Raw genomic sequence first — 22129 nt, 5'->3', positions numbered from 1 at the left:
TGCTCACATTGGCGGACAGTATTCGGAGTGCTTTTGAGGCGGGTGATTCCCTTAAGGCCTCTTTCACACGATAGGAGACGTGCAACTTGAACACTGAACAGTGTTCTCGTTTTTTTGTCGAAGTACATTGAGTCAAATCGTGTCTTTCACATGGTGACTCCTATCCAGGAACCTCGTTTTGTCACGTCTTTTCCCCTCGAGGCAAGCAGAGGCAAGATCTAACAACTGTGCCGACGTTTCCACAAAGTATGACTCATCACTTTTTTCTCAAAGTCTAACTTCCTTAAAAATATAGATAGAAGATTTCGGATTTGGATTCAGCGACCCCAAATTCTTTAAAGCGTAAGTCCTGTTTTCGAAAATATCCGAAAACAAGGAAGTTATGGCTGTTTTTAATAAAGCTTTCTATTATCATATAATTATATGGTAAAAACGAACAGGTACTGTACTATACAGTACGTAAGTACTCTAGCTATTATAATACAACTTACACTGTATTCGTGTAGGAAATTTGGTAGGTTATTTATCTTGATTTCTGAAAATACCCCAAAATAAGGGAGTAAGATAACTTTGAAAAACCAAAGTTTTCCTGCCGATTGAAGAAACATTAAAAATTAGTCTAAGACATATTATGTCTTAGAATAAAAACGTGTAACAAATATCAGATCACTATTCAAGCTATCAAGCTTTTCATAAATTTCATAAGTTTGTGTCAACGGTATATGACATAAAAGGCAAATGCTCGCGCTTGGTCCATAGTTCTACGACTGAGGAATGAGGATTTAGGTCAGCAACTAAAATCGACAAGCCATGATTGTCAATCTTACTCATGATACAAAGCTTTGTACTATGATACATGGTTTTCATTCCATATCATTCTTTAATAAAAATAAAACAAGATTCTGGTTTCAAAAGCATCAAAGTCGCCAGGCTGGTCTGAGCTATTCATGCCTTTTTTTCAGTATGCATTATCAACTCAGCAGTTCTAATACACAGACATCACTACTTGGAATGCCATGACATTTTCTATTCTCTCAATTCCTATTATTACCATAGATCGATTCAGATCAGCACAATGTTTATACTGTATGTTCATAATAGATTTTTCTGATTGTAAAAAGAAATAGTCAATAATTGCTGGGAATTTCAAGTGATATTCAACGATTTCACCTGATAAATTGGATTGTTGAATGACAATTGAAATTCAGTGAATTTTACTGTACAACATTCCTTTTTCTCCTATTTTATTGGGTGATGAGTGGACCTCACTATAGTCAAGTTTCCATACTGTATGTATACTGCGGTTCTGCTCCTGCAGAAAAAAGCGATCAGGATAATGACTTCTCTGACTTTAGGTAACATTGCTGACCTCTCTTCAGGAGTCTTGGAATCCTCACTGTGTACAGCCAGTATGTACTACGATCAGTAATTTACATAAAGGAAACCGGCATCTGCTTTATGGAAGAGGTGATATTACATCAATACAATACCAGACCAGCTGCCTCATTGGAGATACCTTGCAGCAGACTGGCTGGAACTTGCAACAGCTATCACAACACAAGCTATAAAATTCTTCAACAGTATTCCCAAGGAGGTACAAGGCTAACCAAACTCCAGGTTCTATGCAATTGTGAAGAGCAAACTTATTGATATAGTGAGGTCCACTTTATAATGGCAGTGGATAAATATAGGAGAACAGCGTTGGCGATTCTCTGCCTTCATTAATCATGTTTCAACACTGTCAAAAATAGATTTGGCATCGTTGCAGAGCTAGAAAATGATATTACTACCTGCTTTGTCAAATGATAGCAACATCAAAGTTCATCAAATACTGTCATTATAACGTGGACCTCACTATAGAAATCTTTATCCTCCTTGTATAGAATACTCTCCTCGTTGGGGAATTGAGGGGGGGGAGTCCCTTTTTTGCAGATCCAGCACCTTCACAGCATGAATAGCCAAGCAGTTTTTATTATTGTATGTGACAGAAGTTTTTTTTGATACTGCCTATCTGGAGACCTCAGTCATTGGCAACGATTTGAAGTTGTAAGTATTCAAGTAAGTAGGTAAGTATTAATGCATGAGCAGGTGTGCACTTATACTGATATGTATGTACAAGGTGAGGCATAATAATTAGCGATTTTAAAAAGCGTGCGAACCAAGCTGCGTTGGAGGGAGGTGGAGGGGATAGCATCAGTTACGTTTGGCACAAAATAGCATTTAGTCACAATGGAGCGCTGGACCCCACAGCATCGTGCATACGCTGTCAAAGCCTTCTATCAAAATGGTAGTTCATACCAGTTAGCATGTCGTGCATTCCACAACCATTTCAACATTAATCGGAGTCAGCCGGTGCCATCTGCCTGTGCGATTAAAAATTGGGTTAAGAACTTTGAAGAGACTGCGTCAACGACAAGGAAGAAAACAGGAAGACCGAAAACTGTGCGCAAACCTGAAAACGTTGAAGGTGTAAGAGTCCCCATTGACAGAAGCCCTCGTCGCTCAGCTCGCTGACACAGCGTTACACTTGGGATTTCAAACCGAACGGCAAGACGAATTTTACACCAAGATTTGCACTTCCACCAGTACAAAATCCAAATGGTTCAGGCCCTAAAGGAAACGGATTTTGTAAGCAGAAGCCGGTTCAGCTTAGAATTTTTGGATTTGATTAATGAAGACGAGGACATTGTAAACCGTTTGTGGATGAGTGATGAAGCGCACTTCCATCTCTCAGGTTATGTTAACAAGCAAAACTTTCGATTTTGGAGTGATGTTAACCCTAGAGAACTGCATCAGCAGCCATTGCATTCCAAAAAAGTAACTGTGTGGTGCGCCATGTCTTCATTAGGGATCATAGGGCCATACTTCTTTGAAGATGGCCAAGGCAATGCGGTGACAGTGACTTCACAGAGATAAGCAGAGATGTTGGACAACTTTTTTACTCCACAACTTGGACAGTACGAAGTGAACGATGAAATGTTTTTCCAGCAAGATGGAGCAACATCCCACACTGCTCGAGTAAGCATGCATATTGTCAATCAGTTGTTTCCAAATCGTGTGATCTCCCGAAATGGAGATATTGCATGGCCCTCTCGTTCACCTGACCTCACAGCATGTGATTTTTTCTTGTGGGGTTATCTGAAAAGTAAGGTTTACCAAGGTAATCCTCCTAGAACAATTGAAGCCCTGAAAGAGCGGATCCGGCAGGAAGTTGGTCAAATCCCACTGGCAATGCTACAAAATGTGATGAGTCACTTCAAGGTCCAGCTGGAGGAATGTGTACGTTTAAACGGACGCCATCTTACTGGAGTTATTTTCAAGAAATAACTGACATTTTACTGTTGCAGAAAATGCTTTTTCATGTTTTTTTATATTGTGGAATAAAAATAATTTTTTAACAAAGGGTTTTTATTTAACAGTATTTTCAAAATCGCTTGTTATTATGCCTCACCTTGTATTATGTACACATTAATAAAAACAATATAAAAATCTTGAAGTACCCTTTCAAGTTTTTATATTCATTTTATGTTCTTTTTATTAATTTGTTTAAGAGTAGCCCATGTGAGTGAAGTGTTTATATGTACACATATATGCATTCAATGTGATCACAAATCACATTATTATCTGGTTTGTTTTGTCAAAGAAGTTTCAAGATTCTTCTAGTTGACAAAATGGTTACCTGTTACTCTGTAACTACATTATATGATTATGCTTTGGGAATAATTCAATAACGGTCAAAATTATTATTGGAGAATTTTTTGATACTCTATAGAATGATCTGAGTAGAGCTGCATTTAGAAATACAGATTTGCAGCTTGAAAGTCAAAGTTGGCAAGAGCGTTGCGCTGTCGTTCTGCGCATCTACGCAGCTTCCAAGTTCCTAGAATAGTTTCACTTTTTAAATTTTAAGGTTATATTCTAAAAGCTTTGTTTGGAAATCGCTGAAAGCTTGTGTCTGCGTAGCATACATATTTTTTAATTGAGTTCCTTTGAAAAATGTCATCTTAAATATCTCTATTCAAATGGATTCCGGTAAGGAAAAAGTAAAATCTGAAATTATTGTTGATCACGTAATTCCTATTGATATTTTGGACGACTTGGGAAGGTGAGTGATTTGTCTGAACTTGAATTAATAGACCAAAATTTAAATTAAATTAAGTATTTAATTATCTTGTGCAAGTTGTGCATTCATTTATTGTTTGCTACTGAAATGATTGTAATGAATAAAGAAAATATTTTTTTCTTTTTATATATAGCCTAACTTCTTTTGTAGATCTGCTGCATTGTAGATTAGCATTGAGTTACTTAAAGCTGTATTGAGTGTACCTATATTAGATTAGAACATTATAGGCCTACCAGAGATAGAAAATAATGAGATACTAATTTTCATAGTCATGTATGTTTTGGATTCTCATTTTTCTCCGTCACTTATTTATTAACACTATTATACTAAAACTTAATAAATTACAAAGATGACTTAGGTTTATATATTGCAATGCACTTGGACAACTTCTAGTCAACTTGTAATTAAATAGAAACTGAATTTATTACTGTAATGCTACTTACTATACGAGAGTGTTTACTGATATTTCATTACGAAATATTTATCATAAAATACCATAATTCATGAGTTTTGAAAAATATTCCAGAATTCCATTTATTAATTTTAAATATTTTCATCATATTCTTTGTATAGGCTACTAGCATAATAAGGAAACCATGGCATTTGCAGTTGATACTGCTCTATTAAAAGTTTTCAGAAGAAAGAATAATTTTATAAGTTCATTAATATAATATGAAGTCTGCTTTTATGTTTAAAATTATTACTACTCTGTTTACAGTCGCTTTATAATCAATGTGCCAGAAGAAGAGAGAAAGGATCTCGTAAGATTATGCTTCCAGATTGAATTAGCACATTGGTACTATTTAGATTTCATTTGCAAACAAGAAGATTACAATCTCAAGACATGTGGAATGAAAGAGTTTGCAAGACACATGTTCAAGGTATGGTACTATAAAGCTCAAAATTGGCTTCATATTTAATTTAGAAATTCTATACTATTTCATTTAGAAATGTTTACCTTGTTTCAAATCAACCTTGCTCAGTTCTCGTCTTTTCAGTTAATTGATGAACAAATTAATTTAGCTATTTAGGTAGGTCTTTTTTCTTATACATGATAATATCATTAATAAACATTACTATAACACAGTGTCTTTGAAGAAAAAAGTTAAGTTATTCTAGTTTTGTGTGATTTCACACAATCCTGGTGAATAAGATCGGCAGATATGGTTTCTGTGACAGCGAATGGAATATGGTTTTATGGAGACAGACTAATTAAAGGACCGAATGCATGTTATTTCTTTGTTGGTGTCCATTACAATTAAGAGCTCAGCATCCATTCTTGGAAGCTAGAGAATGGTTTGCATTAAATAAGCTGCTTCGCAGTGAAGGTAAACGCTTGGATATAAACTGCGTTTTCACTGGATTTATTAACAAAAAGTTATTAACTTGACTGAATCGTCAAAAATGTATCTTAACAAAAGTTAATAACTCGTGTTTTTAACAGAAAATTCCTTGTTATAAAAGAAAATGTTATTAACATAGGGCCTTTGTTAATGACTTTTGTTATTAACTCCGGTGTAAACGCAGCTTTACTCTTGGCAGCACAGGTCTGGATCAAACAGCTGTTACTCTCCTTGATTTGAAGTTGATCCAAATTTAACATGGGAGCATCATATCCTGGAGACTCCAAGTTTAAGTGAGTAAAAAATTCCAAGAGTCATATTTAGAAAATATAACTTTTTTAGGAAAATTGAGAGGGTTTTTGAGAAGCGATAATTTGTTCATGTTGCATCTTGCTGTATTTGGCAGTCGGCAGTCGCATACTGTATGTTATCCTGATTCTGAGTCATTGACCTCATGTAAGCAACGTTTTTTTACTGGAGCCAGTGAGGGTCCTCCCCGTGAGTGTTTACAAATCATCTATTGATTTTTACTCATTTATTATCATCTATACATGAAAATGACTGATTGACAATAGGCCGTACATCTATAACATCAAAAACCTTCTCAATTTTCCTACTAAATAGGTTCATATTCAGGGTTATATTTCCTAAATATGAATCTTGAGATTTTTTACACACTCAAACTTGGAGTCTCCAGGATATGATGCTCCCATGTTAAATTGGATCAATTTCAAATCAAGGAGAGTATCATCTATATATGAAAATGACTGATAGACAAGAGCCCGTACAGAATTAGTTATTTGTGCAACTAGTGCGCAAAGTGACAGTTAGCTGCACCGACAGAAACTTTTACGCCGAAGTCGAGGGCGGAATGGCTTCTTGAGTGCAGCAGAGAAACTTTGCGCACGTATTTCACATTAAATTTTTCCTACAGTTACCATTGAATATGAAAAGTGGGTAATTATGGTTAAAATCCCCTGAAATCCATCAAATGTTTGTGTGTGTGTGTGATGCTGTTATTAATAACAACTTTAATTCATTTAAAAATTAATAATCTAATTGAAGTTGAAAATTCTCAGCCAAAGTTCTCATTTTTATTCATTCAAGAATCAGAAAAAATACAGATAGAACAAAAAATTCGCATTCAAAATACACGCCAACAGCTGATTGGGTTGGCTGAAAGATGGCTGAACCGACAAGCGCGCGACCTAGCGGGAAGAATCGTACTTAAGTTTGTTTCATCCAGCTAAAAAGTACTGAAACAGGATTCAGAAATTTTGACTTTTGCTCAAATTACCGAGAAAAATGCTCAAAGTAAACTGAAAAATATTTATAAAAATAACATAGACGACAGAGAATATTTATTGTAGTATTCTTATGTTTTTATTATTTTTATTTATATGGATATCGAACGGTAATCATTTAACCTCAAAATTCGAATTTTATAATGTATATTTGCTACTTTTCTCATTGCTTGCATTTGAAATAATAATTATCAATAGAAAAGAACTAATATTTATTATTAAATGATGAGAATTTGTAAATGATGATTATTTAATTATGATTTAGATGAACATTATTCTTGTTTTGGGTTTCTAGATTGGGATTTTATCATAAATGTAGGGTAGCCATTAAAATGATTCTTATCTAAATCTAACCACAGTCATTGTTACCAACTTAATTTTTGTTTTCGTGCACTATTCCTCCATATAACCCACCAACTATTTTGTGTTGCCATGTTGCAAATCTGGAGTACGCAAAGTAATACTTTGCGCACTAGAGCGGAAAGGTGATTCTTTGCGTTCTGTAATCAGTGCAGGAATGGTCACTTTTCAAGGTAACTGTAGGAAAAAATTATTTTTGTAGGATATTCAGGGACAAGTTGTAATCATGATCAAGTTAGTATAGTTTTATCATTGTAATCGATTTTTTATACTGGTGACCTGTATGATTTTAATTTTATGACTCTATCCAATGATTCAAGTTCATAATGTGGGTTTCAACATAACGGAAACCCCTAGGGACGCGTCAAGGTGTAATAAGAGACTGTAACCAAGAAAAATAGTTGATGAGTAGTCACAGAAATTAAAAATACGAACACAGAGTTGTCCAAAAAATGTATACACTAATTATTAACAGTGAACGTACACAGAACAAAATAACGTACAGAAAGTAAAAACACAAATAGAAGCAGGCAAAAATAAATACTCAGTGGATTCAGGAAGTTATTTAGTTCAATACCTCCGAAGCTGCACAGCGGAATTCTGCCATTCAGCCACATATAACACGTAATTAATTCTTGCACATAGGGGGAAGCTATTTGAGAGTAAGCCAAGTAACGCAGGCTGCAAATGTTTTAATAAGCTTTCAGTATACTTGAAGCTCTCATCCACCAGCATGACCTCAAATTCAAAACCGACCTCTATACATTTTTTAAATGACAAAGCCTACTATACAGTGCAAGATTATATTGACGGCTTTGAAAAAAATTGGTTGATATTATATAGTTTCAAGTACTATGATATGATCTGATAATACTGTATCTTGTTCCTAGTCTGTTAATTTATGTTCTTAATAATCACTATAGTTTAACTATAGTCTTATTCATAATTTTTGTTCTATCCATTTATTTCAACATGTATTTATTGACGATATATTTCCATATTTTATTTGACGATATTCAACTGTGTATTATACTCTATGATATACTATGTTGAATAAATAAATACTCTATGATATACTATGTTGAATAAATAAATATGTTATATTATCGTAGCAGGCAGATACTGGCTAATACCGTTGGTCTGTTGTAGAACAACACAATTCAACTTAGTATCTTGTGAGAGAGAGCAATGGAAGTTTCTCTCGCGTCGCTTTCACTCCGTTGCTCTCTGTATGTAGGCCTACAGAGCCTTATTAATATTACTTACCCAAGTGTCAATCAGTGCAACTTTGTTATAAGTTAATCCATTCTTTTTTCATTGGCTGCTTATTGAAGTTGAGTTTGAATCTGTTTCTATCGTGAATAGAGAAGAATAATTGGAAGATCAATGTATGACAGCAATTTATGGGTAAATGTTGCAGCACGTGCCTGCCCTGCAGCCGCATGCAGAAGAAGTGGACTCGATACTGAGCTCGTGGAGAGAGTACAAAATGGCCGTGCCAACGTTCGGTGCCATCATACTCAATGAGCAGCTGACGCATGTACTATTGGTGCAGAGCTATTTCGCTCGCTCATCGTGGGGCTTCCCAAAGGGCAAGGTCAATTTTGAAGAAGACCCTGCCAAGTGTGCTGTGAGAGAGGTAGGTTCATCAACCATCCTTACATATCATTAGTTATTTATATTTCTAAAGTAAAATGTACAGCCTTTTCTCCCAGAAGGGAAGCCAAGGGCAACAATTTTCTTGAGGGAGAAAAAGCACTTAACTGCAGTTTTAGCAAACCTTTCATTTTTTGTACACCGTGGAATGTCCACACAGCTATACCCTAAACAATTTTCCAAGTGTACTGATCTATGTGATTTTATGTTGGGGTATGAACAGCTTCCACCTTTAACCGTTGTGCTACATTCTGTCAGTTTTGATTTAAATAATAAACGTTACTAAACTATTCATATTTTGAAAAGCATATAAAAATGTAAGATCAATGATGCCAAAAAGTGTGCCAACGTTGAGGAGATTGAGAATGCACCAAACCCAGGTAAAGCTGCATGGAATATGATGAGCAAAAACAGGGGTCCCTTGAGAGTATCTAGACTTGCTTGTGAGGCTAGTCCTGATGAGTTCAATGAACTTCTTCTGCGGATTTTGAACAGATTGTTTTGGTTATACCAACTAAATAAGAATCCTTTAGTTAGTGTGAAATCGAGAAGAGTGAGAAAACTTCACTGGCAGGAAATTACACCAACTGACATCTTGAAAAGTGTGTCCAACTTTAAAACATCAAACAGTCAGGATATCTACGGTATGACTACTCTCATGTTAAAACCCATTATTGATGACATTGACCGCCCTTTGTCCGAGATTATCGAGAAGTAGTGATTTAAAATACCCGGGTATTAAAAACTCGGGGTAAATACCCGGGTAAATTGAATTATTATTGAATCATGGATGTTTGTACCCTGAAATAATTATAATGCAATTTGTTTCAATTACTTGATTATTATTTTTCAAATATTACTCAAAATTTGAAAATGAACAGGCTTTTTTATTTTAAGAAGAAACTGGGTAAATAAGAGTAAGCCAATTCTTCATAAGTTTTATGCATGTATTTCTACTTAGAACTTTACTCAATAATAATTATTGTAAGAAAATCATAACATTAAAAACAAATACAAACTTGAAAATCAAGAAAAACATTTATTTGAAAAGGCAAATAAAATTAATTATTTGAAAAGTTTGTGAATAATGTGGATTTTTTGTGTCTTGGAATCATGACAGCACCACATCAAAAAAAAAAAAAAAAGATGAACATGAAAATGCATCCACTGTTATTTTAAATAGGTTACCAGTTATTTTAAAATAAAATAACAGTAGGCCTATCTATCTATCACAGCAGTTATCTATTACATTTTATTTACATTGATTATTTATATTTCATAGTAAATTTATATTTCAATAATAAATAATTGAATAATTTCATATTTAAAATCAAATTCTTCACTACAGTAAAAAAATCAACATAAACATGCTTTCACTGTTATTTAACTATGTTATGATTGTCCTTTAGAAAATGGACTGCTTGTGAGAATAATATTTGACTCACTGCATGTGAGAATGATACTTGATAATTTCCCACTCTCTGAACTCTGAATAATAGTTATTAATTAAACAAATTTTTCGTCATTTTCAATAAGATGTAACACCACAATAAGAAAGAACTTGGGTATTTATGTCAATTATGCTCAGGAGTAACATGCTATTTGGGACTGCATGAAAGACTGTTGAATACATTTTATCATCATTTCACTATCCTTGTAGGTTACGGCAAAAAGACAACTCAATCTTCTCCAAATTCATTGAAAATTATAAATACCCAGTTTTATAGTATACAATAGATAAATATAAATTGGGTAATTACCCAAGGCGTGGGTAAACCCGGCCCACATCACTATCATGAAGTGTTTTAGGGCTGGAATTTTTCTAGATTTGTTGAATGCTACGCGCACAATACCTATTAACAAGAAAGGAAATCCTTGCGCCATGAATAGCTATATCTTACATTTCAGTTTTTTCTGATCTTTGAAACAGTGATAAAGATACAGCTGATGGAATTAATTGAGACTAATGAGATTGTCTCTGATCTGCAGCTTGGTTTCTGGAAGAATAAGACGACTGTGACAGCAGCTTGTCAGAAAAATCCAAGAAGCTTTAGAGGTATCCAACTTGCTGTCTCTGACGCTATAAGCGTTCGACTGCGTATCACCATAGAGAAACGATAGCATAAGTTTATGTTATCGTTAATCTTATGTTATCGTTTCTCTATGGTATCACATTAAAAGATTCATGATAAGATTGAGTGATATAGTGTAGGTGGGCTGTTCTTTAGGCCCCTAAGACTTATTTGAAGGATCGAAGAGAGGCTATTTCTATTGGAGGAGGGAATTCAAGGGCTCTGCCTTTAAATCATGAAGTCCCACAGGGTTCGGTGTTGGGACCTGTATCATTTTTGATCGTAATCAATGACCTTGATCTTGAGGGTAAGGCTCTGAAGTTTGCGGATGATACTACATTGATTTCTCCTGGCCCAAATCTGACTCAGGTGCTGCTGTGGGGTGATGCTTCTTCATGTGGAGATGTGTTCAAGCTGCAAAAAGGGCCATCCGTATTATTACGTTCAGTGGTTTTTGGATTAATGTAGACTTCTCTTCCAGGTTTAATGATCATCTTCAGTCATTACATACATTTGTGTGCTGTGTCTGTGCGAGCAAATCTTGAAAGGTTCAACATAAGGAGTGACTTGCTTGGTCACAACACTAGAAGTCGAGGGCTCATAGATGTGCCATACTGCCATTTGTCAAAGACCCGTAATGCATTTCCTGCATTGGTCTTGTATATCTTCAATCGATTTCCAGAGAATTTAAAGAGGTTGAACACACCAGTATTTAACTCAAGACTGAAATGTTGGCTTAGGAGGAAGCCTTTTTATTTCAGGAATATTTTCTAGAACGACTTTGTAGGATCATGCTGCCATCTCGATAGTTGAAATTTATCTATTTATTCAGTCATTTACAATTTATTATTACACTTATGTGAGATGACACAACAGGCTTATGCTCAAAACTGTCCCTTGAGTCAAAAAATTGGCTTTCCGAAACGGGGCATAGTCGTAGTCCACGTTTAAATTAAATTTCGAAAAACTAGAAAGTAGTGTGAAGTTTAAGCTATTTTGAATTATTTAGGAATGTTTCAAATCGTCAAGGAAAAACGTTTCCAATTATAGAAATGAAAAAATTATCATAAAAACTACGACTACGCCCCGTTTCGGAAAGCCAATTTTCTTACTCCAGCTGTTTAAAGTCTATAAGTTAACTAGATCCCGAGCTCCGAAGCCGGCCCTTAATCTATAAACTCTTGACGAAACCCATCCGGCCTTTCTGTTATTGGTGAAGAGAAAAGTAATTAAGGTAATTCATATTGGAAGTATTACCTTTATCCATGTACTTGGCCATTCAAATTTATATCATCATTAAATTTATACTTGAGATTAATTTCTTGTTGCAGGTGCTTGAAGAGACTGGTTTTGATATAAGCCGTTATATAGATCCTGAAGAATATATAGAATCAAATTTTTATGATCAAATGATACGTCTCTATGTGATTTGTGGGGTTTCCATGGACACAACATTCAAGCCACGAACACGCAATGAAATAAAAGCAGTGGAATGGTTCCCCATTTCTGATCTCCCAACATCAAAAAAGGATATGACGCCTAAACTCAAAATGGGTGTCAATCCAAATTCGTTTTTTATGGTTGTTCCTTTCCTCAAGTAAGTATCCTAGAATAGCTAATAGCAACCATGATTCAATATTTTTTTGCAATTGATATCAGATATTGATTTGATGTAATAGTAAAATTGTTTCTAAGCTTTTTAATAGTTCATGAACTGTTGTCAATTTTGTACGTTTTAAATATGCTTTTAATTCCACTTTTTTATACAAGTAGAATAAAACTATTCTACAAGGGGCATGTAAAAAATAAGGTTCCAATATTTGTTCTAGATATTGGGCATTTTTTGTTGCAATAAGTAAGTGTTTGTTGTAATAGTATTCATTAGTCACTAGATTTTTCTAAGCAATTTTCCTGACGAGTTATCCACCAAAACCGGATGCAAAGAACTCCACCGCCATGCCACCAAATAAGTTTATACTGGACCCACCGTGTATATCCTACTGATAACTAAGTTTTCCAATCAAAATGTTGTCGGTGGTTTTTCACGAACCTCAGGAACCTGCTCAGCCAGCTCTCCAAGTGGTAGGCTACGAACGGCTGGTGGTCGATTTATAGATTTCAGCTCGTTATCGACCATCTATATCTATTATATTCATGTAATTTTATGGCGAATAAAAACTTTACTTTAATAAACAAATCTTTATGAATGACTGAATGCTTATATAATAATCTGTTTAGTGGCTTTCTCCGCGACTTACTAGTTCTTTTCACACCGTTACTCTTCGATTCTTAACAAGGATGCACTGAATCCACAACTTTGTCGAACACCCATAGTCAACATGTACCTTGTATCACGCTAGCCAAGTATAAGTGCAGGTCTAGTGCTTGAGTTGAATAATCCTGTCCTTTTCAACCCTCCATATGTAGTTAATATCTTCATAGTAGCTCATAATGACTAGTTTAAGGGGGTTTGTGAACATTGATTGCATCCAGTTCGATTTATCAATGAATACGAGACAATGATGTACTGTTGACAGGAGGTTGCGTCGTTGGATATTTGATAAGCAGCATTCAAGTAGCAGCAGCAACGTGCCGAGACGTACAAGGCACAGGTCGATGGGAGATGTCAACGAGAGTGCTATTTCTGCGATGGTCAGCCCCAGTGGGCGAAAGCAGAAAGTCGACAGTCCAGACAATCTCTCTAAAAATGGACGAAAACATTCACAAAATCAACTAATGCACACATTGCCCGTGAGTATTTTCTAAATCGGTAATTAAATGTTCATAGTTCAACTCTCTGGATTTGGTTTGATTATTCATATTGATTTCAAAAACATTAAACATTCCCTGTTTCTGGAAACATTTTGTGACGGATAGTAAATTTCTCTTTCAAAAGCCGAATGATATTTTTTTGCACGTGTCTGTTAATTAGGTGTAATACTTTAGACAGCCCTTATCCAGTTATCTTGAACCATCCATCAAATTACAGGTGATAGGCCAATCTTGAAACTAAGAACTTTTCTGCCTTCTTTTTTCATTATGCTAAGTCCAATCTTGAAACTAAGAATTTTTCCGCCTTCTTGTTTTTCATTATGCTAATACTATTTTAGAACTCCATAATCGTTATTCGGGTTTAGCAAAGAGATTGATACCATTATTCTAAATCTTTATCATAAATGTATAATTACAAAAGCGATTTTCCAATATTGTTGGGGGCGGGAGTGTAGTAAAAGATAGTTTATTTATGCTCCTTGCAAGACTTACATTTTTACAGAATCACTTCAGCCGTCATTAATGAACGTAAAGTCTCGAATTAGATATAATTTTCAAGCTTGAAGCTTTTACTAAATGAGTTTGCTGAGTATTCTCGTATTTCAGTCAACTGTAAATTTTATCGAAAGAAAATTGAAATTTTGCTCCTCAAAAATGAGTTTTTATGTATTTGAACGGTGAAATATCTGAAAAGGTTATCAAGCGATATAAACGAGATGTAGAGTAAGGCGGGATGCACACCGGAGAAACGCAATTCGTGAAGCCCTCTTTCATGAAACTTGTTTCATCAATCCGTTTCACTCGCGCATGCATACAAAAGAAACGTTCCCTGCTTAATATTATCAGTCGATTCACGTTTCCTGAAACTTTTTTCATGAAACGCGTTTCTCCGGTGTGCATCCCGCCTGACTGAGAGGGCTACAGAAGTACACTTGCATTCGGACAATTGCCATTCCAATAATATCATGAATTACTATTTCATTCTTACTCAAAAGTACTTGAATTAACATATGTCCAAAAAATATAAGTAAAATGGTACTAGTTGAATAATTCGAAGAATATTCGAGTAGCCCTGGAAGATACCTCATATATTACCCTTACTCATATAGGATCAATCAATCATATTCATTCACACATTTTTATCAACATCATTATGTTGATTCATTTGAAGTTATTGCGAAATGTTTTGGAACTTTATGATAAAATAAATAACATAGTTTGAAATGATCTCTGTTGTGTTTTATTTATGAGATATTTATTGATACTTCAGGAATAATCACTTTTATTTTAATTCACTGCAAATATTATTATGTAATATAACAAGTCATCAAGTATACCAGTAGTATTTGCGTATTTTTCTAGATGGAATTACGAGAGTTACAAATAAGTAGTTCGACGAGGCAAGTCAACAACTCTTCTCCTCTCAATGCAAGAGCAAAGCAGGAAAAATCGGCAAAGCAGTCATCCAAACGCAAACTTTTTGTAAATAGTCCAGGTAATCAGAAGTTGATTTTTTATCTCAAGCACAACGATTCTTCTTTCATCCAATATGTTACTGTTTTGTAGTCAACCAAAGCAATACTTCATTCGCATGTAGCCAACTAAAAAATTATCATTGACGTTGATGAATGATTTGATCAGTACCAAATAGTTATATTCTTAAAGTAAAGAATTAAAATTAACATCTACGGGATCATGTTTGACGTCTATCATCGCTTCTGAACTACCGGACTGATCAACTAGATATTTCGCCTCCAGATTATAATTTTACCGAGAATGATTATAGGTCTATTCCCATTTTTATTAATCAATGAATTTAAATTTAATTATTAAAACAAATTTATCAAATTTGTGATTGAAAGTGTATGTAACGATAAAAGCCCAATCAAATAATATATTCACGTACTGGATCTTTTGGTCTTGCAGTAGCGAGCGGGACTTGAAAAATTGTGGGTGAGAGTCCAACCACTGTCATTTTTTTTTGAGAATTTTCAACTATAATGAAAATTATAGACCAATTTTTGACGTAATCTTGGCAAAATAATAAATTCTCTATTTTTTCAATCAATGTTTCTGTTGTTGAATAAATGTGATAGGATGATACTTTTTATTTTCAGCATGATCTATAAAACTATAATTCCATATACTTTTTTACATACCTTTGTGGAGCGCGGGTTACACCTGCTCATAGTAAATAATTGACCGAGCGAAGTGAGGTCTAAGATTCAAGTCGACGGTTTGGCATTTCTCTTAATGTTTAAATGTTTATATGTTGCGCATTTACGGCGAAACGCAGTAATAGATTTTCATTAAATTTGACAGATATGTTCCTTTTTAAATTTCGCGTCGACGTATATACAAGGTTTTTGGAAATTTTGCATTTCAATGATAATATTAAAGGAAAAAGGAGTCTCCTTCATACGCCAATATTGGAGTAAAAAATCAGACTATAGAATTATTCATCATATATCAGATGTCGAGTGGACTATAAATTGCATGCCATGACGCATGCAATTCAATATCTCAATGTAATTTGATAAAAAATCAGCATCTGTGTAGACTAGTAGTTAGTAGTAGCTAGTAGCTAGACTAGTAGCTAGACTAGTAGACCTCACGTAGTATTTTCATCCACAAGTACCTGATTGAAACTATAGACCTTATGGAAATACAGCAATAGACTGGCTTCTCCACACATCTGTGTAATCACTTGTCAGCTGATGAATAATTCTATAGTCTGATTTTTACGGTAATATTATTGGCGTATGAAGGAGGCTCCTTTTTCCTTTTATATTATCCTTGAAATGCAAAATTCCCAAAAACCTTGTATATACGTCGACGCGCAATTAAGAAAGGAACATACCTGTCAAATTTCATGAAAATCTATTACAGCGTTTCGCCGTAAATGCGCAACATATAAACATTTAAACATCTAAACATTAAGAGAAATGCCAAACCGTTGACTTGAATCTTAGACCTCACTTCGCTCGGTCAATAATTAAATCTTGTGTAAGCATGACCTGATCAACTAATAATAGTTGTTGTATCAGTGTGGATGTGCATATGGTTTGGGACGTTGTTCAGTTATAAATTTTATTTAGTCTAATGATAAAATTTTTGTTCATTATTTGTTATTATATTCTTTAATGGAAGCCAGGTGACTGTCCTGGTAGCTACCGTCCAATTGCTCTCCTAAGTCTAGTCTATAAATTGCTTGAAAGACTACTTTTCAAGAGAATAAGTCCAGCAATTCTCAATGTTATCCCAGTAGACCAAGCGGGGTTCAGGCCAGAGCGTAGCTGTGAGGACCAGGTCTTGGCTCTCACAACTTACATTGAGGCTGGGTACCAGAGGCAGGAGAAAACAGCTGTTGCATTTGTTGACTTGAAGGCAGCATATGACACTGTCTGGGAAGAGGGGCACATATTTAAATTGCTGCAAGTCATTCCATGTCAACTGATAGCTAGACTCATGAACAACATGCTGAAAAATAGATCATTTCAGGTCTCAATGGGACACAAGATGAGCAGAACTAGAAGACTGGATAATGGCCTGCCTCAAGGCTCTGTTCTGGCTCCCCTTCTCTTCAACCTATATGTTTCAGACCTTCCCTGTTTTAGGTCCAGAGTCTTTGCTTATGCAGATGACATAGCCCTTGCCACACAAAACAAGGACCTGGAGAGCAGCGAGCAGACCCTAACCAGTGACCTGGATGCTCTAGCAGTTTATTGCTCAAAATGGAGACTGTGCCCGAGCATGGGAAAAACTGAAGTGTCTGCCTTTCACCTGAATAATAAAATGGCAAATGCCAAGCTGAAGGTGACAATGAGCAACACTAACTGCGCCACAACAGTTTTCCAAAATACCTTGGTGTTACCCTTGATAGGACACTCTCCTTCAATCAACACATTAAAAACATGGTAGCCAAGGTGAAGACGAGGAATAATTTAATACAAAAATTATGTGGCACCACATGGGGCTCATCTCCATCAACTCTGAGGTGCTCAAGCCTTGGTCTGGTGTATTCTGCTGCCGAGTATTGTGCTTCATCCTGGATGAACTGCTACCACACTAAGTTGTTGGATGTGCAACTTAACAACACAATGCGCATTATTACTGGAGCCCTGAGAACAACACCAGTTCCCTGGCTACCTGTTCTTAGTGGGATACCACCGCCCAATCTGCGCAGATGTCAGGCCCTACTGCGACTGCACAACAGGATATGCTCCAGCCAGCAGCTCCCAATTCATGAGGATATCCCAGACCTGAACATGAGGAACCTCAAATCCAGAAAGCCAACAATAAAGCTGGCAGAGCGCCTCAAGAGTGAGAACTTTTGTTTGATGGAGAGATGGAGAAAGGAGGCACCCCCTATAATTCCAGATGCTCTCAGACAGTGCACCAGGCCACCAGGATTTGACCTTCCTAGACATGCATGGGTCGCATTAAACCGAATCCGAACATTGCACGGTAGATGCAAAGCATCTCTTTTCAAATGGGGCTTTATAGACTCTCCAGGATGCGATTGTGGAGCTCCATTGCAGACAATGAAACACATTGTCTATGAATGTGACAGACGTGCCTACCTGGGTGACAGTAATGACTTTACTGTGGCAAGCCCTCAGGCGATCCAGTACATTTTAAATTTGGACGTGCACTTGTAATCAGTGCGAAATTACAAGGACTTACGAATAAGGAAATGCCATACGCTATATATATATATATATATTATATATATATATATATATATATATATATTATATATATATATATATTCTTTAATTTCTATAAGTTTTGGAATTTTGAATTCTCAATTTGTTTTATTATTATATTTTATATATTCTTTAATTTCTATAAGTTTTGGAATTTTGAATTCTCAATTTGTTTTATTTTACTTTTCCGTAAGTATTTGAAATCTTTGTATTTTTCATTTTTGAATTAAGTGGTATTTTTGTTTGTATTATTTATATTATTGCATACGTTCGTATTATTTTTATCATTATTTTTCTTTTTTCATTTGTATCTGTACAATTTTTATTGTTAAGGAGACATATTTGGGGAAATCCGTTGTCTCCATTGTGAATAAATAAATAAAATAATGAACTATTTATTGCGTGCAATAACATAACACACATGCAATTAATAACTAAAATAACATAGTATTGTCTTTCGAACTTTCTCTGCTTTGAACTTGGGCTGTCCTGTTGCCAGTATGTCTTGAAGGAGATTAGCTTTTGATGTTAGCATTTTTGATACACCGACCCCAACAGCCATTAGCCGTTTTCACACCGATATCTCGCCGACACGACATACAGACAGGATTTACTCTAATGGACAGTATAAGAGGAGGCTGCGGTTTATAACTGCGTGAGGTCTACTGTTGACAGAACTACTGGTACATAATTTAGAACAAAATTATGTTCTTGTTTCGAGTTCTTGAAATAATAATAATAATATTAATAACAATAATTACAGCTGGTGACTACATGTTAGCTTTTTACAATTTTATGCTTCTCCAACATCTTGATTATTTGTTGAAATCTTCGCTTTTCCTTGTTATACTATGTGACGATACCTTTATGAGTTTTGGATTTATGGTAATATCATGTTATTTATTACTTATATCTTTTATTTTTATGTTTATATGCCATCATAATAATCCTTGTCTTAATGACAGCCCAAATGTTATGTGATCTCTATAAAAGCTCGAAAAAATTGTGTTCATTAGTTGAAGTGTTCGAAAGTTATTGTCAAACTCATCCACACACCCGTGAGGTGAGCCTCGATTAAAAAATAAAAAAATAATTCGCTAGCATCTCACTATTCTTTTTTGCTATTCTTACCTATAAATATAATTCAAGGTAGGTTTTTCCTGCGTTTCAATAGACTTGTGAATTTTTATGAAATGGATACCTGATTAAGAATGACAAAGTCATTGTTGAACAACCTTCAAATCCTTTCTCCTGGAAGAGGAGAATCTTATGTCTATTATTTTGTTTATAATACATTATAAATAAGTAATAATGCTTTTGTTATTACAGTTATACCAGATCCTGCAGTGTTAGCAGTATTACCGGGGCCAACGCAGGCCAACGCTGTGCGAAAGTCACCGCTGACCACAGCTCAACCAAAGAAGACACGAGCAGTCAACAACAGCAAAAACAACAACAACAGCAGCAGTGCCCAATCTCGGGGAAAGCCATCTCACACATTTGAAGCCGTATCATGGCTCAACTTCAAATTCGACCGTGAAGATTTACTTCGGGTTTTTTCAGTATATTAACTCCTAAACGTAATCATTATTCCATCATACTTGCTTTAATTCTTTACAGTTCCTTCTGTAGATTCCTAATGGCATTTTCTGACTGAAGATTTTGTATGCAGTTTAATTTTGCGTACGTGAAATCACAATGATGTAGAATATATTTATCACAATTACTCATGAAGAAATGAGCTGTTGTCAAGAACGTTATGTAGTAGATGTTATATAATTTTTATTATGCGATCAAGCAAAAAACAATGCACGAAATCGTTAATTTTAGTTCCTTCATGTAGGGTTTTATAAATTTTATTTTTTGAGGAAATGGGAAAATGGGTGAAATGGGAAACTTCCATTAATTGTTGAAGAACATAGTGTGTATACTTTTGTCAGACCCTTGACATTCCTGAAAGTTTCTAATTCAAATTGGATTTTGATATTTTATTATTGTATTGAGTTCAATTTATGTTTGTTGGTCATGGAACATTGATCTATGCATTATTCGTTTTTCATTTATTTCAACTATACCAGATTATATTATTTTCATCAATGAAGTTATGAAAGGTATTACTTAAATACAATAAAAATAATTTATAACACCAATATTAATAATCTATTAAACTATTTTTTTAAAGAAAGTCCCTATTCAAATGTTCAATACTAGTTCCATCTAAATCGATCTCACATAATAAGCATAGCTGTAATAATTCTCTGTCACGAGAAATAACAATTAAGTATTAATAATTCATGATTCACGCTTCTTGATGGTGGTAAATAATGTCAATAATAAATTGAAGATAATAATATAAATAAATGAAAAGCGTATGCTCATTTGCAAAGAAACCCATTCTGTTTGAACTTATCTGAAAGCAATGTTTTAATTTTGTTAAATAAATCTATAGAATGATTATTGATTATTCAGTATTCCTTGTTTTCCATGACAATATTATTATTTATATCCCAACCTTAATAATTATGATCAGTGCAGTCTTTAATTTCAAATTGTATGGCTATGAAAGTCTGAAGAAATAAAATTTATGTTTTATTAGTTATGCGTTCATTTTTATTGCTCCTTTATACTTCGAAGCGCCACAATTTCATTCTAAATATATAAGCAGTCCAATATCAAGTAATAAGCAATTAGGCATTGTTTCCCTGTCATTAGAGTGTACAGAGCGGAGTGCATTGATGCGCAGTGGATTGGAATATGGTTCAGGGGTTTTGTCACCTTATCGGACCGGCACACCTCAAGACATTAGGAGAGTGCAAAACCTGACTTCTTAGATAGGTGACACCTGTTTTGCATAAAATATAAAATAGTATGTCCATTCGATTTTTCTGCAACAGCTCTTAGAATTCAATTTCAGTTGCATTCTCTAGCATCTAGAAGGGATATGCATGCATTGTTTTTCTGTGTAAACTGGTAAATTAAGCTATTGATAGCCTTTTTCTATTGTCATCAATCAACTTCCATTTTGTTAAACTTTATGTTCCCCGATGAGCTGCAAGGTCGTATAATGAATTCTCAGTTTCCTTCTTCAGAAGAGATTATAGTTATAATCGAAAGGGAAGTGCCTCAGAACTTCGATGTTCAATATTAATTTGTCTTGTTTAAAATAATAATAATTAACAAAACATGAAAGGCTCCATTCAATTAGGGTTTAAAGGTAAAATAAAAGGTGAGGTTTTGGCTTTTAAATGTTAATATTATTTGAAATTTGTCGATAATTTTATATAAACACAAATACTTTGTGAAAATATCACAAAACTCCACTGAACAAAAATTGAAGAGAATTTATCAAGCTTCATTTTTGAATGGGTAGTCATGTCGGTTTAAGGGAAGAGGCCTTTGATTATGTTCAACTCGTAACTGGTCCCAAAAAAGCTGCTAAGTCAAAAATTGTGTTAAAAACATTCTCTCCAAATTCCTTTGTCAATTGGTCCATTATTGCAAAACTGAAGATTTCACATAACACTAAAGCTGCTGCAACAGTCGTAGGGAAATGCGTAAAATTGTGAAATTTACATCAAATTGAAGAGAATTTAATGATCTATAAGCTTATATTCAGCATGAATATTCCAATTGATTTGAAAAAAGTTATAAGAGTAAAAATAGAAAAAAAATTGGAAGCAAACAGGGTTTTTTTCAAAAATGTCACACATTCAAAAGCATATATTTCGAAAACTATAGAAGTTACGGTAAAAGTTGTAAGATGTAAAAGTTGTAGTAAATTATGTGAGCT

The 22129-nt window shown here is 34.6% G+C and overlaps 1 protein-coding gene across 1 annotated transcript; it reads left to right on the top strand.

Moving 5' to 3' along the window:
* The first annotated feature begins 3863 nt into the window (after window positions 1-3863).
* LOC111045845 (m7GpppN-mRNA hydrolase) lies at window positions 3864-20936 on the top strand. The gene is made up of 7 exons (XM_022331323.2): window positions 3864-4105; window positions 4842-5004; window positions 8551-8769; window positions 12190-12455; window positions 13396-13609; window positions 14993-15125; window positions 19669-20936. Exons 1-7 carry the CDS (start codon window positions 4023-4025, stop codon window positions 19908-19910), a joined length of 1320 nt encoding a protein of 439 aa, XP_022187015.2. The 5' UTR covers window positions 3864-4022; the 3' UTR covers window positions 19911-20936.
* Window positions 20937-22129: the final 1193 nt, after the last annotated feature.

This window comes from Nilaparvata lugens, chromosome 3 (genome assembly GCF_014356525.2).
Source record: "Nilaparvata lugens isolate BPH chromosome 3, ASM1435652v1, whole genome shotgun sequence".
Taxonomy (NCBI): domain Eukaryota; kingdom Metazoa; phylum Arthropoda; class Insecta; order Hemiptera; family Delphacidae; genus Nilaparvata; species Nilaparvata lugens.
The sequence above is the reverse complement of the archived record's forward strand: the minus strand, read 5'-3'. Positions and strand labels throughout refer to the sequence as shown.